Raw genomic sequence first — 27,209 nt, forward strand, 5'->3', positions numbered from 1 at the left:
GAGCTGGGGTTGGAATGAATCAGGACATCCCACAGAGTGGGTGTCTCCTTCCCAAGTTGCTCTCCAGGGCACAATTAAAACTCCTATAAAAGGCCCAGCTCCCAGTTACCCAGTACACTTGCCAGCAGTGTCAGCGAGCACTCGACTTCTTCCTCTGGTGAAGTGGGTAAGTCCCATTCTACAGGATCACATTCTTCGGTATCAGTCTTCCCTTCTCTGTCTGTGGGGCCTGGTTCCATGTGCCAAAGGGATCTATATCCTACAGTGTTAGCTAGCTCTCATTTATTCTAGCTCATCTTCTTATGGCTGGAGCCACTGCTTGAGTGAGGACATGGTCTTTCTCTCTGAACCAATACTCTTGCACATTAAGAGATGATGGGATTCAGCTTTCTAAAAACTGGTCTCTGGTCTCTTTTCATATGTTCTACCTAATTTTGACATCTTCATACAGTTATGGCATCTAAAGTGCTAAAGTTGACATTTGGAAAAGATGTCACTTTGATGAGACATCTATTCACATCCAACCAGCAAAGTCATCCATGTCGTCTCTTAACACTGATCTGCTCCTAGATAACTTTTTGTGTAATTTTTTTGCCATGCTGGAGATTGAACCCAGAGCCTTACACATGCTAGACAAGCTATATATTCCTAGCCCTCATGTTTTTAATATGCCAGATTCAAATGGTTTATTTAGGTTTAACAAAGATGAGCCATAAGCCCACTATCATTTACAGTTCTCCAGGTTCAATTTGGCCCATTGATTCTGGTAGCCAATCAGGGAGGATCTCTCTCTCTATCTTTCAATAGTTAAATATGTGAGTATCTATAATACATCTGAGTTAGAACAGGTAATATGTACTATGCTTTCTATATTGTGTCTGAATGTTACAATGCTATCTTTTTTTTTTTTTTTTTTTTGGGTCCGGTCGTGGGGCCTGAACTCTGGGCCTGGGCACTGTCCCTCAGCTCTTCAGCTCAAGGCTAGCGCTCTATCACTTGAGCCACAGCACCACTTCCGGCTTTTTTCTTTTTGCTTATGTGGTGCTGAGGAATCGAACCCAGGGCCTCGAGCATGCAAGGCAAGCGCTCTACCACTGAGCCACCTTCCCAGCCCCTACAATGCTATCTTTTGACCAGAAAGAAATATACAATCGGGCTGGGATGTAGCTCAGTGGCAAAGTATTTGGCTAGCAAATGCAGTGTCCTGGGTTCGATCCCCAGTACCAAAAAAGAAAAGACAGAAAAAATAGTTAAAAAAGAAATATACAATCTTACAATTTGTGACTTATGAATTATATTCCTAGATCTCCTATGGCTATAGATTTGGGGAATAATTCATGTTCCCTTTTCAGTGTTCTAATTGTTGCCACATGTTTTGCTGGCACCATTAGCTATCTACTTTAAGCTGTTCTCAAGACTTCCTTCACCTTTTGGCCCTCACCTACCTTCTTTGGTTAAGTCTAGAAGAAACTGCTTCTGAGTAGCAATGTATCCAACTTAAATTCCTTCTCTCTCTCTCTCTCTCTCTCTCTTTCTCAATGTCAATGCACTGAAGAGCTGGAAACAGAAAATGAAAGAATAGATAAACCAGGTTAGATGATGAACAGCTGACTACAGGGAACAGGGGAAGTCTGAAGATGACTTCCTGATTAAAAATTTCAGGATCTCTCTTCCCTTCCTGAATATAGCATTTAAAAATAAAATGCTCGAAGATCTCAGGCTGAAAATGCTGCTGAAAAATCCAATATATTTACAGATCTACCTAATATATACAAATGAAACCTTTTCAAAAGCAGAACTTTTTTCAGGATCATATTTTATTGTTCTAGGTTTACTTGAACTTGAAGAAAAGAAAAAAAAATGTCTCCACTTCTGAAAAGCATCTGTGACATCACTGAAGTTTTCTATCAATATGCCTCACATGAATATGATGGGGCATCACTAAGCAAGAAAGACCTAAAGAACCTCCTTGAACAGGAATTTGGAGCTGTCCTTCAGGTAAAAAAACTAGCAAAGAAATCTCTATGAATTTAGAAATATGAATTTTCTTCTCATGAGAGACTAGAGCAAGGAATGGGGACCTGTTCTCATTTTACAATATGGCAGGTGTACACTACAGATTCCTTCATTTCTGAATCTGAAGGTACTTCATTGGCATTGCAGTCTGACTATTAAAGAAGTTGCTAGCAACTATTTCATGTGTTTGATGGAACTGCCATGGGAATGAACTGTTCATGAGCCGTTACCATCAAAGATGTTAAATCAAATTAAATTCAAGGGACTTAAATTTGCTTCTAAATTTCAAGAATTGAAATCAGCCTGTTCTATACTAAAATAATGCTGCTCTTCCCCCCCCCCCAAAAAAACACCAAAATCTCCTTTTCAAACATGGAATAGAAATCAAATCTGGAGTTCAGGCTATTTTGGGTAGAAATAACTGCTGAAAATCTTCATAAAGTTTCGGTTTTATCTCTTAAGGATGAGTTTATTCTTAATCTCCCAATACTAAATTACAATATGCAAACCTTCCCAACAAATGTATGCTTTGAAGTGAAGTTCACATATTACAAGGGGAACAAAAGCACCCATACTGGGCATTTTTGTAATTGTTCTGAATGTCTCAAGTGTCAGCATAGCTTAAAATAATATGAGGGTGAAATTTTACTACCTGCCAGTGGTATAATGTAAAATCTTTGCTGTTGTTTTAATCTTTTCACAGAGACCACATGACCCCGAGACAGTAGATCTGATTCTGGAACTTCTGGATCGCGATGCCAACAACCGTGTGGATTTCAATGAATTCCTCCTGTTCCTTTTCAAGGCGGCTCAAGCCTGTTATTACGCCCTCGGCCAGGTTGTGGGGCTAGAGGAGGAGAAGCGAGTCCAGCGCGAGGGGAAAGGAGACCTGTTACAAGATCGCAGGCAAGAAGACCAAAGAAGATTCGAGACGCGCGACAGACAAGTCGACGAAGAACAACCCAGCCGCCGAAGCTGGCAGAAGAGTCAAGAACGGGAGAGGGAGCGCGCTGAGGAAGAGGAGCAGAGGAACAAGCAGGAGAGGCTGGAGCAGCTCGGCAGCCAGCGCCTGCAGGGACGAGAGAGGCAAGTGCGGGAAGAGCGCCGGGCCGAGGAAGAGCAGCTGAGGCGCAAGGGTCGCGACGCCTTAGAGTACGCCGGGGAAAGGGAACCGTACCGGCGCGAAGAGCCCAGACGCGAGCAGCAAGCGGAGCTGCGGCGGGAGCCGGAGGCGAGGCAGCTGCAGCGGCGCGAGCAGGAGGAGGAGAGGCTGGAGCGGGAGAGGCAGGGGGGCGAGGCGCGGCGGGACGAGACCCGCGCCCAGAGGTGGCAGCGGCAGCTAGAGAGCGAGGCAGAAGCCCGTCAGAGCAAGGTCTACGCCCGGCCCCGCAGGCAGGAGGAGCAGAGGTTCCGCCAGGAACAGCAGGAAGAGAGCAGGCGGCGGCTGGAGCAGGAGGAGGAGCGGCGCCGCGACTTCACCTGGCAGCGGCAGGCGGAGGAGGAGCGCGAGAGGCGCTTCCAGGAGGAGCGCCTGGAGCCGCAACAACGGTTCTACGGCGACGGCGACGAGGAGGAGCCCCGCCGCGACCGAGGCTGGAGGTGGCAACTTGAGGACGAAAGCCGGGGGCGCCGGCAGGTGCTCTACGCCCAGCCCGGCCGGCGGGAGCAGCAGCGCGAGGAAGAGCGGCTGCCACGCGGGGAGCAGGAGCTGAGGCGCGGGGAGCCGGACAGGCAGTTCGGGCGGGAAGAGCCGCTGCGGGAACTGGGAAGAGACCGAAGACGCCCGCAGGAGAGAGAGGCCCGAGAGGAGGAGCTGGAACGACAGCAGCTGCGTCGCCAAGAACAAGACCGAGAACTCCAGGAGGAAGAGCAGCTGCGCCGCCAGGAGCGCGACAGGAAGTTCCGACGGGAGGAACAAGAGCTGCGCCAGGAGCGGGAGGAAGAGCAGCTGCGCCGCCAGGAGCGCGACAGGAAGTTCCGCAGGGAACAAGAGCTGCGCCAGGAGAGGGAGGAAGAGCAGCTGCGCCGCCAGGAGCAGGACAGGAAGTTCCGCAGGGAACAAGAGCTGCGCCAGGAGAGGGAGGAAGAGCAGCTGCGCCGCCAGGAGCAGGACAGGAAGTTCCGCAGAGAACAAGAGCTGCGCCAGGAGCGGGAGGAAGAGCAGCTGCGCCGCCAGGAAGAGGACAGGAAGTTCCGCAGGGAACAAGAGCTGCGCCAGGAGAGGGAGGAAGAACAGCAGCGCCGCCAGGAGCAGGACAGGAAGTTCCGCAGGGAACAAGAGCTGCGCCAGGAGCGGGAGGAAGAGCAGCAGCGTCGCCAGGAGCGCGACAGGGAATTCCGCAGGGAACAAGACCTGCGCCAGGAGCGGGAGGAAGAACAGCAGCGCCGCCAGGAAGAGGACAGGAAGTTCCGACGGGAGGAACAGTTCCCTCGGGAGAGGGAAGAGCAGCTGCGCCGCCAGGAAGAGGACAGGAAGTTCCGCAGGGAACAAGAGCTGCGCCAGGAGCGGGAGGAAGAGCAGCTGCGCCGCCAGGAGCAGGACAGGAAGTTCCGCAGGGAACAAGAGCTGCGCCAGGAGAGGGAGGAAGAGCAGCTGCGCCGCCAGGAAGAGGACAGGAAGTTCCGCAGGGAACAAGAGCTGCGCCAGGAGAGGGAGGAAGAGCAGCTGCGCCGCCAGGAGCAGGACAGGAAGTTCCGCAGGGAACAAGAGCTGCGCCAGGAGAGGGAGGAAGAGCAGCTGCGCCGCCAGGAAGAGGACAGGAAGTTCCGCAGGGAACAAGACCTGCGCCAGGAGAGGGAGGAAGAACAGCAGCGCCGCCAGGAGCGCGACAGGAAGTTCCGCAGGGAACAAGAGCTGCGCCAGGAGAGGGAGGAAGAGCAGCAGCGCCGCCAGGAGCGCGACAGGGAATTCCGACAGGAGGAACAGTTCCCTCGGGAGAGGGAAGAGCAGCTGCGCCGCCAGGAACAGGACAGGAAGTTCCGCAGGGAACAAGACCTGCGCCAGGAGAGGGAGGAAGAACAGCAGCGCCGCCAGGAAGAGGACAGGAAGTTCCGCAGGGAACAAGAGCTGCGCCAGGAGAGGGAGGAAGAGCAGCAGCGCCGCCAGGAGCGCGACAGGAAGTTCCGTGAGGAGCCAGAGCTCCGACAGGAACGTGAGCAGCAGCTGCGCCGAGATCGCGACCGAAGATTCCAAGAAGAACTGCGCCAGGAAAGGGAGGAGGAACAGCTGCGCCGGGAACGCGAGAGGAAATTCCGCCGAGAGCAGGACCTGCGCCCGCAGAGGGAAGAGGAACGGCGGCGGCGCCAGGAGCGTGACGGGGAGTTCCGTGAGGAGGAACTCCTCCGTCAGGAACGTGAGCAGCCGCGCCGCCAGGAACGGGACCGAGAGTTCCGCGGGGAGCGGGAGCCCCGGCGGGAACGGGAGCAGCAGCTGCGCCAGGAACGAGACCGGAAATTCCGACAGGAGGAGCAGCTGCGCCGGGAAAGGGAGGAGCAGCAGCTTCGCAGCCGGGAGCTCGAGCAACAGCTGCGTCGTGGTCGTGACAGAAAATTCCAAGAGGAGCAAGAGCTGCGCCGCCAGGAACGGGACCGAGAGTTCCGCCGGGAGGAACAGCTCCGCCAGGAACGGGACCGAGAGTTCCGCCGGGAGGAACAGCTCCGCCGCCAGGAACGGGACCAAGAGTTCCGTGGGGAGCAAGAGCTTCGTCAGGAAAGGGAGGAGCAAGAGCTGCGCAGCCAGGAACGGGACCGAGAGTTCCGCCAGGAGGAACAGCTCCGCCAGGAACGGGACCGAGAGTTCCGCCGGGAGGAACAGCTCCGCCAGGAACGGGACCGAGAGTTCCGCCGAGAAGAACAGCTCCGCCAGGAACGGGAGGAGCAGCTGCTCCGCCAGGAACGGGACCGAGAGTTCCGCCAGGAGGAACAGCTCCGTCAGGAACGGGAGCAGCAGCTGCGCCGCCAGGAACGGGACCGAGAGTTCCGCCAGGAACGGGAGGAGCAGCAGCTACGCCGCCAGGAACGGGACCGAGAGTTCCGCCAGGAACGGGAGGAGCAGCAGCTACGCCGCGGTGGTGACCGCAAATTCCAGGAGGAGCAGGAGCTGCGCCAGGAAAGGGAGGAGCAGCTGCGCCGGCAGGAGCGCGAGCGCCAGTACCGCCGGGAGGAGCGGTTTGTCCGGGAGGACAGCGGCCGTCCGGAACGGGAACTGCGGCGTGAAGAGCAGATCCGTCGTCAGGAGCAGGAGAGGAAAGTCCAAGAAGAGCAGATCCGTCGCCAGCAGGAGGAGCAGAGGCGCCGCCAAGTCCGGGAGAGACAGTTCCAAGAAGACAAGCATCGTGGGCAGGTCCTGGAGCCTGGCCGAAGCCAGTTTGCCCACGTTCCCGTGCGCTCCAGCCCTCTCTATGAATACATCCAAGAGCAAAGGTCTCAGTACCGCTCCTAAGAGATGCTGCCAACATCCTGACACCTGCCGAAGCTTCAAGCCAAAGAAAATGAGAAACACAGCGTACCAAGTTATAACTTACAAGTTTCTGGTTGTGGGGAAAATCTCTGGTGTTAGAATGCGTCTTTTCTTCCAAAATCTCCTATTACACTTACTCCATTACTTTGTACTCCTGCCTTTCATTCTTCCTCGGGTAGTTCTTTATGGCAAGATGTCTGCTCATTGGGCCACATGTGTCCATTAAAAAAAAATACTTGTCATTCATTTGTATTGGGAGTTTTGTTTGAGAAACACATTGATTTATTGCTTTAAAAATAACAAAAATAATACAATTTGAGACTCGAAACTTTGGTCGATGATTTTAATGGCTGATCATCTTGTGGAGAATTCACATATTTTTTAAGTTAGTATTTTTACTTGGACCTAAATTTTGTTCGTCTTTATCTTCAAATAGTTTCTCTATTTTGTCATAATTAGCATAGATTCTACCAAGTAGCTAATATTTTACAACTCCCAATTCCATCTGCAGAAAAATCCCTTGTGAATTTAGGCAATACCTGGAAGAAATAGCTGTTGTGAATACGTTTTAACTTGAAATTTTCAAATTTGGGATTAGATATTTTTATACTTAACTCCACTTGAAACATTTTAAATCTCATGAAGCAAAATCAGGGTGTTTCTCATACTTCCAAACTCAAGTTTTAAAACTGTGTCTGTAGTTTGTAGTACTCAGTTCTATTCCCTCAAGTTCTGATGAGTTTGAGACTATTGCTGCTTTTGTTTAGCTGAGAAGGAGCCTAATCAAGATCTTATAAACATCTGTCTTGCTCTAGGGACAAAAGAGACCACAGCATGTTTGGGAGAGGGGGAAATGTAAGGTTTCTAGAAATCCTTTGATAAGACTCATCAGCCCCATAATCCTTTGAGGCCTGATACTACCTTGGAGACATTCTTGTTGAAATGATTGTCTTTGTGAAAATTTAATAAATGTTTGGCAAATTACTTTCTTGTCTGTTTTAATTGTGTATCAATCATAACTCAGTAATCAATATCTAATACTCTGGAAATGGAAATACATTCCTGTTCACTTAAGGTATTTTGTTACTATCATCTACATGTAAATATGAAGAGGGGAGATGAACACTTTCTAGTTTCCTCACCCATTTTCCCAGTTGAGGTGAATCTTGAATTATCTCCATCCCCTCATGAGTTCTTTCCAAATGTTTTCTATCCTTGATCTCACAGCCTTCTGTGGCCTTTTTGGCAGTGACTCACTAGTCATGGTAAATTCTGTTACTCCCAATGTTTGCTAATATTTCCTTCTGATATTGAAGCAGCTTCTTGATCACTGATGCTTGACCAATTAATGGTAGAAAATGTTCAGCACTATAGACATTGTAGGTGATCTGATTTAAGCAACATAATCCATGGGATGACTGAATCAGAAAATGTTAATAATAAGGCTGAAGGATTAAATTTTCATCTCATGATCCAAATGCTCTCTTTGCTAATAGCTAGAGTCTGTATGCATTATTCAGTTTAGTAATTAGAACATTTTAACTAGATCTCTTCCATTATAAATGGAACATCACTATTTCCAATTGTGAAGATCATGAATAAGAAAAATACCTAAAGTTACAGTCTCTCAATATTTTTGCCCAGTGATGGGGACAAGAAAGCTAAGCCTACATCTCTTGAGTATAATTCTGATTGAGTAAAGTGGGACTTCCTGCAGTGAGTCTGTCTCTCTGTCTCTCTCTGTCTCTTGCACTCTCTCTCTCTCTCACGCTCTCACTCTCTCGCTCTCTCATTTTAATACAAATAGAAGATGCCCACCAAAGACAGAGCTAAAGAATCTGACAATATCTTAGAATTTTGCTTCCTTCAAATAATTTCTAACTTTTTTTTTCTTCTAATAGCATGTTTCTCTTACTGAAGGAGAACCTAGAAGAGCCTCACTGGCTTTCTCTGAGTCCCACTCAAAGGGCACTTTTTTGGCAGTCTCCTTATAAATGACCAGTCCTAGGATACTACTGAAACTATAATTATCGGCTAATTCATAGTTAACAATAGTAATTATAGTAAAAAGAAAATAAAAGCCCTTTAGACTTCTTATAGTATTTTACAAGATAAGGAAAACATTAGTTTCCAAAGAAAGTACTGTTACATCATAGTTTGATACTATGATTTGTTGTTGTTGTAGTAGTTTCCAAAGAAAGTACTGTTACATCATAGTTTGATACTATGATTTGTTGTTGTTGTTTAAGTGTATCAGCTAACCCCTAGCCTCTAGCTGTTAGCACATACTGAGCAGGTCAATCCTCCTGTTCCAGGTGAATAATATGCATGTATGGGCACGACCTTGAGGGTGTTGGGTAATTATTTAACTATAAACTGGGATCTCTAGTAACAACACATTAGCTGCTACTGGAAGTTAGGTGAAGGGTTTAATATGCTATAATGAAATATTGGGTCTCTGTGTTATGAGCAGAATTGTGTCCTCACAGAGATTTATATGTTGATATCCTAACTCTCAGTAACTCAGAATGTACCCATACCTGGAGATCATATATTTAAAGATATAATTAAAATGTATTTGTTAGGTTGGGTTCTGATCTGATATGACTGCTATGGTTAAATAAGAATAAGAAGGAAACTGAGGGGAGATGATGCAAAGTCATAGGGAGAGGATGGTCATTCGTGACTAATATAGAAGCCTGGAACAGATCCTTTCTTTATGGCGCTCAAGAAACTGAGTCTACTGACACCTTGATCTTGGATTTCAAGCTCCAGGACTATGAGAAAATGAATGTCTTTTGTTTAATCCATTAGTAATGGTACTTTGTATGACAACCCTAGCAAATAAAGGTGGAACTATGTTGATAGGTAAGCCTACATGTATTATGATAATCCTTTGACATTGCAAAGCAGGTCTGGTTGCTTAAAGATACTCATTAAATCTATCATTTCTATGGTGTAAGGGAAAAAATTAAATCCCTGGAGTTCAGTTATCTGTTCACTCTACAAATATTTATTGTACATAATATTGTACTCCTGTTATGTGCCAGACATTGTTTCAAGCAATGTACATTCAGTGGCAAGACAATTTTGGCTTTTTCCTTTGGTTTACTGTGTGTGACCTCATGTAAGCTATGTGAGTTTTCTGAACTCCATTGTTGTATCACATAGGCGATTGCCAAGATTGGGCTGTGGGGGGGACATTCAATTCTAACATTCAAATTCTGACATTCAATTTGTTCAACTGAAACTCTGAAAGTAACTCAAAGAATCTTTGCCCCAATGTCTACCTTTAACTAATACAAAACAGGAAAACAAATTAGCCAATATGCAACCATGGGCCTGCTTCAATTTCATAACTATCTCCTTTGCAGCCAACTAGTGCTGAAATTCCCTCTATCTCCCCCAAGCTCTTCTTTTTACTTTTATCAAGGCAGAGAACTCTAAACTGATTCCATTTTCTTTACCCCAATACTACCAAAGATCATTGCCTTTCTGATCTATTAACTTCACAAATGCATTTGTTTTCCCCATTATTTTCTAATTTAGTTCCACTGCAACTAAAATTCAGCGGCTATTAGTGTTACATGACCCTAACTCTCCTCCATCTTTTGCACTAACTACACATTGTTAATATTTGAATTCAGTCACTTTTATTATGTTTTTCAGCATTTACTGTAATATTCTGAAGATTTTAATCTATGTAATATGATATAAGCACATTCCCCTTGTTAGTAGAGTTGAGAGCTGCATGCAATAATCTGAAACCAAAGTTACATTTCTGAGCTGGTTTTTATTTTCTGGACCTTCAGGATGTGCACGGCAAGCAAGCAATTACAAAAACTTTTAGAAATTTGATTTACCACTACTCTCCTTAAATATGTGGCATATTTGCCGGGCACCGGTGGCTCACGCCTGTAATCCTAGCTACTCAGGAGGCTGAGATCTGAGGATCGCAGTTCAAAGCCAGCCCAGGCAGGAAAGTCCCTGAGATTCTTATCTCCAATAAACCACTAGAAAGCTGAAAGTGGTGCTGTGGCTCAAGCGGTAGAGCACTCAACCTTGAGCTGAAGAGCGCAAGGACAGCGCCCAAGCCCATAGTTCAAGCCCCACAACCAACAAAAAGCAAGAAAGAAAGAGAAAGAAAGAAAGAAAGGAAAGAAAGATGTGGCATTTTTTACAAGATAATGTCCAATTCCTTTTGATTGGAATGGAAGGCCTGCCACATTCTAGTGTCAATCTATCTTTTAGACTTTGGATCCCACGCTATCTCTGAACCAACCGTATGTATTTTCATTTGGAAACAATATCATTTTCCTTACTTCAAAGACAGGTTGGTATAGTTTTATCTGCTGGAATACCTCTTTCTTCTCTACCAGATCCACTCTACTCAGTTTATAAGACCTAGGTTCAGTCCCAACTACTTTCTAAAAATCTTTCCTAATCACATTGACACACAAAGATATTTCTCTTCACTGAGATTCTAAGGCATCTATACTCTTTGCTACTCATGTGATTACAATAGTCTGCCTTCGTTGATGTTACACCTGCTTCCTCTTCTTAGCTAGATGTAAATACCTTGTAAATAAGAAACTACAACTTGAATGGCTTTTCTTTTGTCCATTCTTTCTATGTTCAACAATAAGCAACATAGCTCTAGGAAATCCTGAGGAAATAAAAGGATTTTCTCACTAGAAAAACATACATTCAAAAACGTGTTGGGGATGGGGGGAGGGTGGCTCAGTGGTAGAGTGCTTGCCTTGAGCTGAAGAGCTAAGGGACAGTACCCAGGCCAGAGTTCAGGCCCCAGGACCGACAAAAAAAAAAGTACATTTGGAGGTTCTTAGTTTTCTAACAAGCCTTCTTAACTTCATGCTACTGTCTCAAGGAGTTGTAAGAATTAAGATGCATAAAAGTAGGCATTCAGTAGATAGGTATAAAGAAGTGAACTAATATAGCTTTTTACAGGAGTAGATCAAAGAAATGATGATTTCTGGATATATATTGTTGGGAGAAGGATGAGTGCAGTGAGAAGCAAAAGAGATTTCAATCCCAGACTGTGTCTGGTTTCCTTATAGAGATTTGAATTATGCATCTAATTTCTACAACTCTTGAGCCCAGTATTTTAGCATGATAAGAATGCTTCATTGTAACCATTAGGAGTATTTTCCTTTTGAAAACTTTCCTGTCTCACATTGAAAAAAAGAAATGGAGTTGTTGAAATAATAGACCATAAAATCTGTATTACTCAAGGTTCTCCAGAGAAAATAGAACCAACCTCATTTATAAAGCAGGTACATAGAGCCTGATCTGATTAAGCTAGGATTGTTAACCTTAGCAGGAAGTATACAGAATGAACTTAAGGTTTAGCAGTCTTCATAGGCCATTATAAAATATCTCTCTTTGTCTCTCTATGTGTCTATCTCTCCCTCTCCCTCTCCCTCTCCTCTCTCTCTCTCTCTCTCTCTCTCTCTCTCTCTCTCTCTCTCTCTCTCTCTCTCTCTCTCTCTCTCGGCCATACTGGGGAACTCAGGACCTCATCCTTGCTAAGCAGAAGCTCTACCACTTGAGCCATGCCCCCAGTCCTTTTTGCATTACTTTATGTTTAACAAAGACTGTTGTGGTTTGCTTAGGGCTAGCCTTGAATCACAATCTTCTTTCCTATACCTCCCACATAGTCAGGATTTCAGGAGTGATCCACCAAATGTTTTTGAGACAGGGTCTAACTTTTTTTCAGCCTGATCTGGCCTCAAACCATACTCCTTCTGATCTCTGCCTCCCACATAGCCGATATTACCAGCTATATCAAGATTCCTTATAATAGCTTGGGGAGGATGAAAAGTAGAAATAATCTGTGCAAAGTGTAAAATGAGAAGTCAACAATAAAAGAAATGACTTCTATTTTCATAAAGATACTAGATCTACACAAAGCAGAGCAAAGTAACAGAGTAACAGATGAGGATAAATTTGGTTCTTTTCATTCTGGTCTTACTTCATCTTATTATACTCCTATCTATCTTTTTTCTTTCAGTTTAATACTTACTGAACATGTATTATGTTCCAGGCATGTGTGGGCCTGGTACTATTCCAGTGGTTGAGGTAGCCTTCTCACAATTAATTCAGCAGAAAACATCATAAGCCAAACATTTTTGCTAACTGTCTTTATTTATGTTACTTCATTTACTTGCCACTAGAGTTCTAGAATCCTAGATATTTCACTGTCCTTTCCTCATTTCTAGATAAGGAAATTAAGTTCAGAAATGTTTATGAACTTGTCTAGTGCCAGATAATTACTGAAGTTGTGTGTTTGACTCATTTGTTTATTCTGTAGTTATTTCTTGGTCACCTGAAATGACCCTGTGACCAAAGCATAAACATGCTGTGTATGTTGCTTAGGGCTCTTGCCTAGCAAACAGCATCCTAAATTCAAACTGCCCCAACAAAAAAAAAATCTATAAAAAAATCTATGATTCAATCTTTCCTTTCAGTTAACTAAAAAGTAGTCAGGAAGATACTTTATGTAAATAAAACACTAAGAAAAATTAGTTAATAAATTTTACTCTCTTCTCTGCATATTCTACAATTAATATTCATAATACCAGAAATTAAAGTAATTCAGAATATAATACCATATACTACCATAGAAAACCATAGAAACTAGAACAGAAAAGCTTAAAATAAAGTAAATAAAGCCATGTTCTGTCCCACATCTCTTTATCTCCAATCCCATCCCTCAGAGAAAAATAATTTTTAAGCAATAACCACTAACAACAAAAATTACAAATACTAAATTTGACAAAAGAAGACTCAAGTAATTTATATTAACACTACTTTCCTCTTCTTTCCATGTTGTTTTAATTTTATTAAACTTTTGACAATATCTCCTAACTTTTACATGTCTAACACCAACCAAATAGATCATGTTTTGTCCACAGAGTCATCTAGAGTTAGAGGTGAAAACTTTTCTGTGTTATTATACTAGACACATAGTCATAGAAATAGATTTCCAGTGAGTCAAAAGTGGATTCAGCACTTATTAACTTTGTGTTTTAAGACAAGATACTTGGTTTTTCTTTTCCTCATATTTGGTGTTCAAGACTTCTAAAGATATATCTAGGTGAACATTTTGAAATATGAAGTCTCTAAGAAATCATTAATTCTTTGATTAATGAACCTTTCATTTTTTTTCCTTTTTTCTTCCTGAGTTTCTCATTAATTGAAAGCAGGACCTTTTAAGTGAGAAACGTATGTTTTCTATTCTTTCTTCTACCTTCTAAATGTCCCTTGTATTATAAAAGTGTTGCCAATGAGGTAATTACTAGTTACATGTGGCTATTTACATTTACTTTGAAACTAATAAATATTAAATAAAATTCATATTTTAGTTCTTTGGTCACATTGATCATATTTCATGTGTTTAATAAATATATATTCCTAGTGACTACACATTAGACAGTGTAAATATCAAAATGTTGGTGGTTAACACTATCCTAGAAGATTTGTTAAAACTTGGGGTGTTCCGCTAGTAGGTTTTTGTTTTGTTCAGTTCACAGGTCTGTGTGTGTGTGTGTGTGTGTGTGTGTGTGTGTGTGTGTGTGTGTGTGTGTGTGTGTGTGTGTGTGTGTGCATGTGCTGATCTTGGAACTTGAACTCAGGGCCTTGATGCTGTCTTTGAGCTTTTTTACTGAAGGCTTAAGCTTTACCACTTAAGCCACAACTCCACTCTTAGCTTTTTGGTGGTTCGGTGGAGATAAAAGTCTCATGGACTTTTCTGCCCAGGCTGACTTTGAATCACAATCCTCAGATTTCAACCTTCTGAATAGCCAGGATTACAAGTGTGAGCCACTTATGAAAGTTACTTTTTTATATAATTTTTATTGTGATTAAATGATTACATACATTTCACAAATTTCACAGTATTGGAGATAGGTAAAGTCACAAACAGATTCTAACCTTCATAAGGCAAATTGTCATTATCGTGGTCTATAGTTTGTGAGCTTTGACAATACAGCTATTGCTCCCACATTTCTTTCCTTTTCCTTAGTGTTAGCTGTTCCTTCTTTCCCTCTCATTCCCTCTCTCCCATCACTGCCCTTGAGTTGCTTAGTTTGTTTCCATCAGTGTCCAGCGCAGCTGACGGGCCCCTCTATTGTATGTTTTCCCATTTCCCTTGGATTTTGTGTCCTCCTCTTAGTTTCCCTCAGTGCACAATATATATACCATATATGTGGTCAACAGCATGGAGTCGTTTAGTAATGATACAAGATGAGTGAAGGTCCTTTGTTTCTCAAGTTCTGTTTACTCCTTACATTTTGTATTTAACATCCACATATCAGGGACACCATGTGCCGTTCGTCTCTTTGCTCTTGGCTTACCTCACTCAAAATGAGTTTTTCTAGTTCCATCTATTTCCCTGAGAATGTCAATATTTTGTCCTTTCTAATGGCTGCATAATATTCCATTGTATATAGGTACCACAATTTTTGGATCCACTCATCTGTAGTGGAGCATCTGGTTTGTTTCCATATCTTGGCTATTGTGAGCAGTGCTGCAATGAACATGGAGGTGTATGTGTCCTTATATCCTGGTTCCTGTTGCTAAGGGTAGATGCCTAGGAGTGGTATGGCTGGGTCATAGAGGAGGTCTATATTTAGCTTTCTGAGGACCCTCCAGACTTCTTTCCAAAGTGATTGTATTAATGTACATTCCCACCAGCAGTGCAATAGGGTTCCTCTTTCTCCGCATCCCCTCCAGCACTTGCCATTGCTGAATTTAGAATGCAGGCCGTTCTGACTGGGGTAAGGTGGTATCTCAGGGTTGTTTTTTGTTTTTGTTTTTGTTTTTTTGGGTCCAGTCGTGAGGCCTGAACTCTGGACCCTGGCACTGTCCCTCAGCTCTTCAGCTCAAGGCTAGCGCTCTACCACTTGAGCCACAGCGCCACTTCGGCTTTTTTCTTTTTGCTTATGTGGTGCGAGGAATGGAACCCAGGGCCTCATGCATGCAAGGCAAGCACTCTACCACTGAGCCACCTTCCCAGCCCTCTCAGGGTTGTTTTAATTTACATTTCCTTTATAGCCAGGGATGATAAACAGTTCCTCAGGTGTTTCTTTGCCATTTTTATCTCTTCTTCTGAGAAGTCTCTCTTTAGTTCTCTTGCCTCATAAGTTACTTTTACTATAGAAACACATTTTTTTCCAACTGCCCATTTCTAGAGCATCCTGTTCTTATCTAATTTAATTTTTGGAGTATGTTAATTGGTTATTGTTTTAATTTTTTGTCAAATATTAGGAAGATAGATTTTTACAGCATTCAATGTTAAAAAAAGACATTAATGGCCAACAGGTATATGAAAAAAATGCTCAACATTACTAATCACCATAGAAAAGCAAGTTAAAACCCAATGACCACCTTACACCTATCAGAATAGCTATTATCAAAAATATATGTGGGAGGGGCTGGGAAGGTGGCTCAGTGGTAGAGTGCTTGCCTTGCATGCTTGAGGCCCTGGGTTCGATTCCTCAGCACCACATAAGCAAAAAGAAAAAAGCCGGAAGTGGCGCTGTGGCTCAAGTGGTAGAGCGCTAGCCTTGAGCTGAAGAGCTGAGGGACAGCGCCCAGGCCCAGAGTTCAGGCCCCACGACCGAACCCAAAAAAAAAAAAAAAAAAAAAAATACACGTGGGAGGAAAGGGATGGTAGGGGAAAAACAAATGAGGAGGCAACAATGCTTGATAAGAAACATACTCATTACCTTACTCATGTAACTGTAACCCCTCTGTACAGTATTTTCACAATAAAAAACACTGAAAAATACAAAAGATTGCAGGTGTTGGTAAGGATGTAAAGAAAAAGAAATCCTGTACAGTATTGATGAGAGGATATAGAAATTAGTCTAACTATTATGGAAGATATTATGGAAGTTCCTAAAAAACTTAAAAATATTAAAAGAATTAAAGCTTTTAAAATGGAAGAAAGGAAGAAAAGAAGGGAACAGGGGACAAAGAGAGGGAGGCTGAGATAAAGAAAGAAAAAAGAGAATGAGAGAAGGAAGGAAGGGAGGGAGGGAGGAAAAGAGGGAGAGAGGAAAAGGGAGAAAGTATAAGAGATTAGATGGGGTTAATTTGATCAAAGCATATTATATGCATGTATAAATATATCATAATGGAGGGGGCTGGGAAGGTGGCTCAGTGGTAGAGTTCTTGCCTTGCATGCATGAGGCCCTGGGTTCTATTCCTCAGCACCACGTAAGCAGAAAAAGCTGAAAGTGGTACAGTGGCTCAAGTGGTAGAATACTAGCCTTGAGCTGAAGAGCTGAGGGACAGGCCCCAGGACCAGACTTCAGGCCTCATGACAAGCAAAAAAAAAGAAAAAAAGATATATCATAATGGAACCCTTTTGTATAATTAATATTCACTAATAAAAATTTGAAAAATATTAGAGCTTTCAAATTTCTGTTTTCTACATTTGATCTATTTTTCTAGGGTCAATTTTTTGGATATGATGTTCTTTATCTTCCCTGTTGCTGACATCCATATATACAGATACTCTTACTTTCTCATTTAGATCAGTAAAACGAGTTTAGTTTCTCCTTATTTCCATAATAGGCTTTTTCACAGTAAGTGAAGAATTTGTGGCTGAATTGGGGTTAAGTCTGTCCATTTGTAAGGAAGTGACTGGCAGGCCAATAGGCTCCCACTATATCCCAAATGCTATAATGGAGCACATTTTCTCCTTGGAGCACCAAGATCTAAACTACATGCCTTAGCTCTTGATCAGTCCTTTAGTTAGTCAATGAATTTTCATAGAGCACCAACTATAATCCAACTATAATTAACTGGGTGCACATTTGTATTTCTTACATTTAGCCTTACTGAGAAGATTGTTTAATTTCTTTAGGTAAGAGCCACTGGGATTTTGCAAGGGAGGTAACTTGTGTCTATGCTCTGTGCTTTAAAGTGGAGGAAGGATATGGGAATGACCAATGAAAGAAGCCATGTCCTAAGTACAAACCTTAAGTCACTGTTCCTGGTTACAGCCCTACTTCTCCTTCACCTCTATCATACCTGGTAAGTGCTGAGTCCAGCATTTCTCCAGGTTCTGATGGTCAGGTCTGCACCTCAAACACATTCTGGCTGTGCCTTTTTTCCATCTGCTTCACTCATGAATATTTGATCATCTATCTACTTCTGACATTCCATACCAGTACAGAAAATCTCTGACTCGGTATCATTCCCCAGCAGTTTTATTCATAAATCTAGTTTTTTTCCTCTTTTTGTACATTGAACTTTTATTTTAAGAGAGATCCAAAGAGGGACATAATAATATGCATTGCTTTGTACAACTACTTAAGTATAATAATAATAGAAAAGATATTGGGTCAGTCCACTACCATCTTGAACAAACTCCTAATTCATTTATGGTAAGTAACAAAGATAATAAACACATAAATATAAATTAAAACATCTTTTATTACCAAATTTTGTAGTGTAGTCATTGAAAGTTGTTTTATTGGCCTTTTTTTCCTAGAGAAGCTATCATATGGATTTTACTTGAAACATTCATTCAAGACTTGTGAACTTTGAAGAATAATAGTCTCTTAAAGATAATTTTATATTAATTACCTTTTCATTGTACTGTTTGCCTGCCTCCCCCTCTCACCCTCCCTCTCTCTCTTCTCTCCTGTCTCTCTCTTTCTCTTTCTCTCTTCTTTTTCTATATCATCCCTATACAAAATTAGAGGGAAGAGAACATCACAGAGGAAACCTGTTTAAAAGAAAATGCAGTCAGGGTCTTCTCATTGGTAGTGATAGAGTTGTTAGTGGCTTACTGTACTATAGTCTAAATGCTTTTATCAAATGCTAGATAAAGAGCACTCTTCTTCCCTCTGCCATCCCTCTGACTCACTAACCACCTAGAGTACAAGTATTAATTAAATGATCTTGAGTAAGCACTAGAAAAGTAGGAGTGCCTGTAGAAGGGCTCAGGAGTCAGTCCTCACACTGTTTAGAGACTTTCTAAATAGAGTCTATAACATAAAACTGTAGATACTTGAAGTTGGAAGAGTTCTGTGCTCTTCAGTGAACCATTTGTATCTTACCTCTTCCAATGGCAAGACTCCTAAAATTTAACCAGTCAATAATTATTCGGCTTCTATGTGAATAGTTCAAGTGATAGAGATCTTTATTGCATTAGAAATAGCACATATCCCTGTAAGACAGTTGTATTCACTAGAAAGTTCTTAACAAAATTTAGTCTTCTTTCTGGAAAGTCTTAACTAATTCGAGCTATATTGTTGAATCCGCTGCCTTATGCAAAATAAGGAACTCAAAATAATGGCAAGATTGCGGTCTCAGAGACATACAGTCTTGCAACATTTCAGTTCTGAAATGTTCAATTCTAAGTACACATCCATAGGAAAGTTGCTCAACAGCTAAGAGCCCTAACTTTTTTATCTGCTCAAAGAGGATAATAAGTACCTATAAGGGCTATGAGGGTTAAAATAGCCTGTGTAAAGCATCTGACATGTCATGAGTGCCCAATGAACATTAGTTCCTTTCTCTTCCACACCCAAGAAAGCTCTTCAGATATGAGAAGACAGTTAATATGTCTCTCCAACTCAGCCTAAACATCCCTAATTTCCTTCAGCTGCATCTCATAAGACTGGCCTGTGAGCTCCAGGGCATGGAGACATGATTTATGCTACTAGAGCACCTCGCAAAGGTTTGGGAAACAGTTTGTATTCAAAAGATGCTAACTAATCAAAATTAAGATGAACTTCATATGCCAATCCATACTCTCAAAAGAAGTCTTCTTTTTGGTGGGGAGGGTCTGCTTAGAAACTATAGATATTAACCATCAGAGTAGATTTTCCCCCAACATTCAGTTAGCTTACACTTGGTTTGATTACTTTGAATTTTTTTTAAGTTTCTTTCTGAATAGTAATGCAGCTGTTAGCCTATTTTCTCATTAATTATCTCTATTTTCACATTTTCAATGATTTGGTCTTTGTCTTTTACACTTGTTTTCATGGGTCTGTTGTCTATTCTTACAGCCTTTGAAAAGGTGTTGGGGTGGTTTTATTTTGTTTTATTTTGTTTTTTTGTTGGTCGTGGGGCTTGATCTGTGGGCCTGAGTACTGTCTCTCCATTTTTCAGCTCAAGGCATGTGCTTTACCACTTGAGCCACAACACCACTTCTGGTTTTCTGCTGATTTTATTTGGAGATAAGAGTCTCATGGACTTTTCCATGTTGGCTTTGAGCTGTGATCCTCAGATCTCAGCCTCCTGAGTAGCTAGGATTACAGGTGCAAACCACCAGCGCCTGGCTTAGGGGTGCTTATAAACATAGGTAACCCTCATTTTAAATATCTACTGAAAAGCTAAATGTAAATCTCCCATTAATTAAATATCCGCTAGAGCAACTCTGAAAGACAATAAAAGAATTTTCCTATTCTGCATCTCAGATTCCTTTTCTGTTCTCACCTCAGCATCCACATTACAGAAAGAACACAGTAATGTGGAGGCTCATTTCTAAGCTGCTGAAATTATTTTTTAAAAAATACCTTTATAAAAGCAGATGTCAATCACATTTTTTAAATAACATCAACTTAGTAATAAGCAAGGTTCTGCATATCCAGCAAGAATTTTTTTTTTTTGGTCTGACTGGCTCTGAGCAAGAAGAGCAGAGCATTAAAACGGCTGAATCAACTGGAACCTCCACTTCTGTCACATGACTAAGTAGGGCCTTTATTTTTAAATACATAATTGATACCCATCTTTCAGGGTTAGGTCAAGTACAGGCCATCCTGAGGGCAAAGTCAGGAATCAAGTGACTTTGGAGATCCCTGTCAGCTCTATGATTTATCAAACAGAAAGATAATTGTATCCTCAGGTTAAAAAAAAGAAAGAAAGAAAAGAAAAACAAAGAAATACCACCTTGACATCCTGAAGATTCTTTCAAATAAACAGTGCAAAAAGCCAATAATGAAGATCTTTCCCCCCTCCTATGGATGCATCTGAAGCCAAGACTTAACTGAAGCTGCCCAAGAATTAAAGGAAAATATTATATGCATCTAAGAGCAGAAAAGGAGGGGAGACTAAGCTTGATGGTGATGAATCAGATCATTACACCCAGAGGGTGTCTCCTCCTAACTGTGCAATTAGAGACTCAATAAAAGGTGCCAGTGCCTGTTGTCAGCTCAAAGCCCGCTGCCCCACATTCCGCTTGCTCTCACCTGTGGTCGAGGTAAGTCTCACAGACTATTTGCTTGAGCATGCTTAGAGTCTCAGCTATTGCATTGCTTGTATGTGAGATTTTTATTAGTCGTTCAAAGAAAACATGTTCTAAATCAACTCCTGTTAATAATATTAGACTGGAAAGCTAGACATCCAAAATGCATTGTTACTTTTTAGCATTTCCTTTGTTGGAAAAATATAAACAGTTTGTATGACATGGACATGGATTCTCTTTTATAAGGCATAAGACTCAGATCTATGTTAAAATGAAAATGTAAGGGTTGGAAAGGTGGCTCAGTGGTAGAGTACTTTCCTTGCATGCATGAGGCCCTGGGTTCGATTCCTCAGCACCACATCAGCAGAAAAGGCTGAAAGTGGCACTGTGGCTCAAATGGTAAAGCACTAGCCTTGAGCTGAGGAGCGAGGAACAGCGCCTAGGCCCAGAATTCCGGTCCCATGACCAACAACAACAACAACAAAAAAGAAAATGAAAATGTAGAGTCATTAAGTTAAATGATTGGTAGTATCTAAGGGGTCCAATCTCTATTTAACCAGTGAGTTCACATGGAACCATAATTTCTCTAAAAATGTGTTCTTTCCACCTGCCACATGGGGATTGACTTTCTTGGCATTGCTTTTCTGCCCTCTAGAAGCTTTACTAACTTTAAAAGCTGTACTTTTGCCGGGAGGCAGTGGCTCACACCTGCAATCCTAGCTACTCAGGAAGCTGAGATCTGAGGACTGAGGTTCAAAGCCAGCCCAGGCAGGAAAGTCCATGAGATTCTTATCTCGAATAAACCACCAGAAAACTGGAAGTGGTGCTGTGGTTCAAGTGGTAAAACACTAGCCTTGAGCTGAAGAGCTGAGGGACAGCACCCAGGCCCAGAGTTCAAAACCCATGACTGACAAAACAAGAAAGCTATATACTTTCTTTCCTAAGCAGAGGAGATTGGACTGAGTAGAGAAAAGAAAGCAGGCAGACCCTCACAGATAAGGTTCAGAGGACTGGTCCCCACTGTTGATTTCATTTGTACATTTATACTTTTGCTTGAGTTCTTTTTTTTAATCTCTTCTTGAAATAAAGTATTCTCAGGATACACAAATATTGTTTATCCCCTCAGAGGAAGGAGAAGTGTCTATTCTAATGCCAACCTGTGCTAGATCAGATCCCACCACAATGTCTTGTACAAAACTAAAGCACTCTTGGAATTTCAGCACAGTATTTTAAGATAGTGAATAGAACAGGTGATGTAAGGAGAGTTGGAGGAGGAGCATTTCCTGGAGTGTTTATCCTGGGATATAAGCTTTGTTCTTTCTCACAGACTGCGTTGAATTTGTAAAGATGCCTCACCTTCTGAGAAATGTCCTCTGTGTGATTGAGACATTCCACAAGTATGCCAGAGAGGATGGTGACAAAGCCACGCTGACCTGCAGAGAGTTGAAACAGCTCCTTCAGGGCGAGTTTGGGGACTTGCTTCAGGTGAGGTGCTTATAGAGCTGTGGAAATTCCTTCCTACTACCACCTTATAATCCAAGCAAGATAGGCATAAGAGATTTCAGCCCATTGTACACTTGTCTACCAGCTCTCAACTCTCACTAACTTCTGGCCAATTTTTGCCATCTAGTTACCTCTCCTGTACAATTGCATAGTCAGTCCTACAAAGAAAAGGTCTCCATTACTGAAACTATTACTTCATCAAAGTAGACTTCTGAGTTGAGTCACAAACTATTATGCATCATATAAATGTTCCTTAGCCCGAACTCTCTGATGGAAAATGGCATTAGAAGCAATAATTCTCATTGTGGGGAGGAAACTTCACTAACTCTTAGAAACAGGATCAATAGAAGAGATTTGGGGAGCTAGATATCTGGCATGTATAATAAGCTGATTTGTCATTGTGTTTTCATGCAGCCACATATCATTCATGCTGTGGAGAGAAATCTGAATCATCTAGATATTGACAGTGATGGCACCATCTATTTTGATGAATTTGTTACTGCATTGTTCAGCTTACTGAACCTTTGTTATCATGAAATACAAGCATTACTACATTTAGGATCAAGCCAAGTATCTAAATCAGAGAAGCCAGATGACGTAGATCTTCAGGCAGCCTCCCAAAATGGTCACCAGACAGCAAGAACTCTGCCATCTCAAGAAAAGATGGACCTTCCTGCAGAAATGTCAGCAGCAGCTCAATTCAGCCATGAAGAAGATGAGGCAGTTGAACACAATAGGACAGATCCACAGGAAGACATTAAGACTTATAACCTGCCATGGGAAGCATATGAGCCCAATGACCCTAAGAACCAACATCTGGAAGGAGATGAACAGGACCAGGAACAGAGCCAAGATACACCAGCATTGGGACACAATAGAACCCCACTCAAGATAAGTAAGCTAACAGAAGAATCAAAACACACCAGCAGTACAAAGGATATCCCTAGGGAAGAAGATAGACCAGTCCGGAGGCAAAGTGATACCAAGATAAGGGACTGGAGTAGAGAACAGAAAGAATACTTGAAAATCCAAGAAACTACACAAAAGCTATTGGAAGACCAGGAAGTTGCTGCAGAAAAGGGTATTAAAAGCCACTCTAAAACACAAGAACCATTCCTACAAAGAAAAGATAGAATCAGGTTGGAAACTACTGTCCTGCCAGGACAAGCTGCTACCAGGAAACCATTTCATATACAGAAATCAACTGATCCTGAGGATGATGGCAGAATACCTGAAACTCAGGAACCAGGAAAAGATGCTGATAGAAGACTACCTGAGACCACAAATTTAGGTGAACCTGAAATAGAGAGTAGAACATCTGAGAGCCAAGACTGCGAACATGAAACCAAGGGCTGGCCAGCCCAAGTTAGTCACAGAAAGGTTTCAGACACAATTGATATGAGAGCTGAAACAAACAAGAGGCAAAACCCTGAGGCACATGAAACAGCAGAGCAGACGGAAACTGAAAGAAAAACTCAGGCCCCAATCGTGAAAGCCCAAATACAAGATGGGAAGGATCAAGAATTCCAAGGATCATCAAAACAAAAAGACACTGAAAAAGGTTCTGCTATACAGGATCTGAGCTCAGAAGAAGAAAACCAGGATCATCCCGAACTTGAAGGAGCATCAGTCTCAGAAGAAGACTTAAGACATGCTGAGGAAGGCATAGCAGAAGGATTTGTGCCCAGCAAAGATGATCCTGCAACTGAAAAAATACCAGGAACCAGAGAAACAACACAAGAGTTGGCACCACTTAGGAAGCAATTTGAAGGAAAGCGGGGCAAGTCCACCAAGACTCATGACACACCAATCAAGGAGGAGGATGACTATGACAGGAAATGTAACAAGTTGTCAGTTACACAGGTTGATGAGGAGTCTTGTGAAATGCCCAAAAACCTGACTCCAGAGGAAGTTAACAATAGCTCAAAGACAGGAGAACTACATGTGCAACAGGATTCTAGGGGTCAGGTAGATTCATGCAGAAGGACTTTGCAAGAAGGTCACCCCAATAACTCAGATCTCCAGAAACAAAGAGTACCAGATGAGGACAGCAGAGTAGACAACACAGGGGTGTTATCTGCCAGAGAGGATGTGCAGCTCCCAGAGGAACAGAGACAGCCTACCAGAGAGGGCCACAAGAGTCTACGCTCAGGGACTGAAAGTCCAGGTGTAACTGTAGAGCCTGACCAATACACAGAGTCACAGAAATTCACAGCAGGAGGCCAAAACAGAAGGTCTCTGGAGGCAGGGATCGCAGGTGGTCTGGATGCACACTCCCCTGGCCATGTTTCTGTACCAAAAATCCCTGGAAAAGAAAGCGACAGAAAAGAGTTAAAGGTCCAAGGCCCAGAGACTGAAGAAGAGGAAGGTGGAACGCCAGTGACCCAGGAGACTTTATTTAAAAGCCTGGATGAAGACAAGTCAGCCTTCTCCAAGACACATCTTAAAACAGAGGAACCTGCGACATTGGAGGAAGAGGATGAAGGTCCCCAAGAACCAGTAGGAGAAGGTGATAACTGGCAAAGCAACAAATCATTTTCATTATTACAAGAGAAGTTATGAGGAACTTCATGCACATCAACATGCCCCAGACTTCTTCCCTCCTGATTACCCACAACACCCATGTAAACATATGCAGATACAGATTAGTTACCCTTTAAATTTTCTCCCTAAATTCCTATAAAAGCAAATAATAAAATATTCATCAGTGGAAGTCACCAACAAAGAAAATGTGACCAACCAAATATAACCAGTTAAAAAAATTCTACCATGCAAAATGATTTCCAAAAAACAATTCTTCTACATTTTTAGTAGGTATCAATATCTTTTTTAATGTAGCAATAGAAAGTTAACATAAAATATTAACTCATGCAGAGTATTCTGCTTCATAAAATCTCCTTCAGGGATTTCAAGATTATGCTAAAATTCCATCCCTAAAATAACTTCACATATGACCACAAATTAAAATAATGATGATTTATCTAGCATTTAATTAAGGTAAATTCATGACTCTTTGCTAATATCCTACAGCTGAAAACACACCATAGATTCATTCAACCAATTTTCATTGAATCCTGCTCCTTACACACCATTTCATAGCTTTTAACTCAAATAAGCAATCAGAATAACCAATTTAAAGTATGTCTGATTCCATAAGAAGCTCTTGTAAGCAATCAACCAGTACATCTACTAAATGTTTACCCATACAGTTTTCTGGGAGCATTGAATTAAAATTGATAATTAAATAACTTGATGATCAATTTAATGTGTTTAATGTGTTTCTTTTCTTATCCTTCATTCTTCATTTTGCCTTAGAAGCACTGAGCAGAAACAAAAACAATCTTAGTTTTCTGTATTTCTTCAAAAGACAGTAAAGCAAAATGGTCTCAGAGCTTAGTAATATCCCAGGAATAGTTATATAATATTTGCAAAAGCAAAAAGCAGTCCAATGCCCACTGCCTTTTCATCATGTTCTTAAGGCTCAATATGCATCCATTTCAATTTTCTCTTTTTTCAGAACCTAAAAATCCGGATATTTGTCCTTTTTTATTTTTTTTATTTTTTTTTATTTTTTTTTTATTTTTGTCGGTTGTGGGGCCTCAACTCTGGGCCTAGGCGCTGGCCACCAGCTCTTCAGCTGCAGACCAGCGCTCTACCACTTGAGCTTCAGCCCCCCTTCTGGCTTTTTCTGCTTATGTGGTGCTGAGGAATCGAACCCAGGGCCTCATGCATACAAGGCAAGCACTCTACCACTGAGCCACCTTCCCAGTCCTGATCTCTTCTTTTTTTTGCTTTCCCAATGCCATTAAGTGAGCATATGGTTTTGCTATCTGCGCCTGCCTTTATATACTGCTTTGATCAAAGTCCAGAAGCAACAGGGCCAACCAGTCATGGACTAAAATTAACAAAATTGTGAGCCAAAATAAATATTTCATCTTCATAAGTTGGGTTTTTTTTTGGAGGAGGGGTCTGTGCCAGTACTGGGGCTTGAACTCAGGGCCTCAAATTCAGGGCCTCATTCTATCATGTGGCTTTTTCACTCAAGCCTGGCACTCTACCACTTGAGCCATACCTCCAGTTATCTCAGGTATTTGTTGCAGAAACAGAAAGCTGACCTGCATACATGTGAGATCTTTACTAGGCTTCTGGGAAATACAAATCAAAACTACTCTTTTGTTCACTTATCAATTTAGTTTTGTTTGTTTTTAATATCCACATGATAAGATTCAGAGTGTTGGGAAATGAACTCTAAAATTACTTGGCCAGGATATAAATCACTGCAATCTTCTGGAAAAGCAATCTGATAATATACATCAAAAATATTTAAAATATTTTTCGGATAACATTATAAGGCAATAATCCTTATTAAGGTTTATCTACATAGATAGAGCAACCCAGGCATGGTGGTACACATCTGTAATTTCAGCACCCAGAAGGCAGAGGCAGGAAGATCACAATTCCAAGGCTAGCCTGAGTTACATAGTGAAACCCTATCTCAACACTCCAAGGGCTAAGCATGTAGCTCAGTGGTAGAACACTTGTCTGGTGTGTGAAAAATGCTGTGTTAAATATATATTATTAAATAATATATTAAGTATATATATTTAAAGAACTATATATTTATATTTAATTCAATATATTTAAATATATTTTAACATATATTTAAATAAAGCGTATTTAAAATAATAAATAAAATCCATATTTATAGAGAACTTAACCTCTTTTTTATTCTTAGATATTGTGAAATGACAACAATGATTCAAAATTATGAAATTAGATTTTGTTAAGCTAAAAGAGGAAGGATTATGTTATATGTGTGTGTATATATATATATATATATATATGTATATGTATGTATACACACACATATTCCTACATATCCTCAGGAGACTATGCCATGAAATGAATATATACAATATGTATTTTTCCACCATCCTATGAAAATTCTTTTATTGAAGGTTACATTGTCCTCCATCTGACAAACCTAAAACCTAGCCTCTGTTT

General features: G+C 41.8%; 2 protein-coding genes across 2 annotated transcripts; both read left to right on the forward strand.

Moving 5' to 3' along the window:
* Nucleotides 1-1,860: 1,860 nt before the first annotated feature.
* On the forward strand, nt 1,861-6,539 carry Tchh (trichohyalin). The gene is made up of 2 exons (XM_042681509.1): nt 1,861-1,998; nt 2,720-6,539. Exons 1-2 carry the CDS (start codon nt 1,861-1,863, stop codon nt 6,455-6,457), a joined length of 3,876 nt encoding a protein of 1,291 aa, XP_042537443.1. The 3' UTR covers nt 6,458-6,539.
* A 15,510-nt stretch (nt 6,540-22,049) lies between these two features.
* On the forward strand, nt 22,050-24,767 carry Tchhl1 (trichohyalin like 1). Its single transcript, XM_042681510.1, has 2 exons — nt 22,050-22,187; nt 22,620-24,767. Exons 1-2 carry the CDS (start codon nt 22,050-22,052, stop codon nt 24,765-24,767), a joined length of 2,286 nt encoding a protein of 761 aa, XP_042537444.1.
* Nucleotides 24,768-27,209: the final 2,442 nt, after the last annotated feature.

This window comes from Dipodomys spectabilis, unplaced genomic scaffold (genome assembly GCF_019054845.1).
Source record: "Dipodomys spectabilis isolate Male_0828 unplaced genomic scaffold, ASM1905484v1 ptg000069l, whole genome shotgun sequence".
Classification (NCBI taxonomy): Eukaryota; Metazoa; Chordata; class Mammalia; order Rodentia; family Heteromyidae; genus Dipodomys; species Dipodomys spectabilis.

Coding starts and splice junctions, on each gene's coding strand:
- Tchh (XM_042681509.1), top strand. CDS start 1,861: ATGTCTCCACTTCTGAAAAGCATCTGTGACATCACTGAAGTTTTCTAT. Junction 1,999..2,719: donor AATTTGGAGCTGTCCTTCAG/GTAAAAAAACTA, acceptor ATCTTTTCACAG/AGACCACATGACCCCGAGAC.
- Tchhl1 (XM_042681510.1), top strand. CDS start 22,050: ATGCCTCACCTTCTGAGAAATGTCCTCTGTGTGATTGAGACATTCCAC. Junction 22,188..22,619: donor AGTTTGGGGACTTGCTTCAG/GTGAGGTGCTTA, acceptor GTTTTCATGCAG/CCACATATCATTCATGCTGT.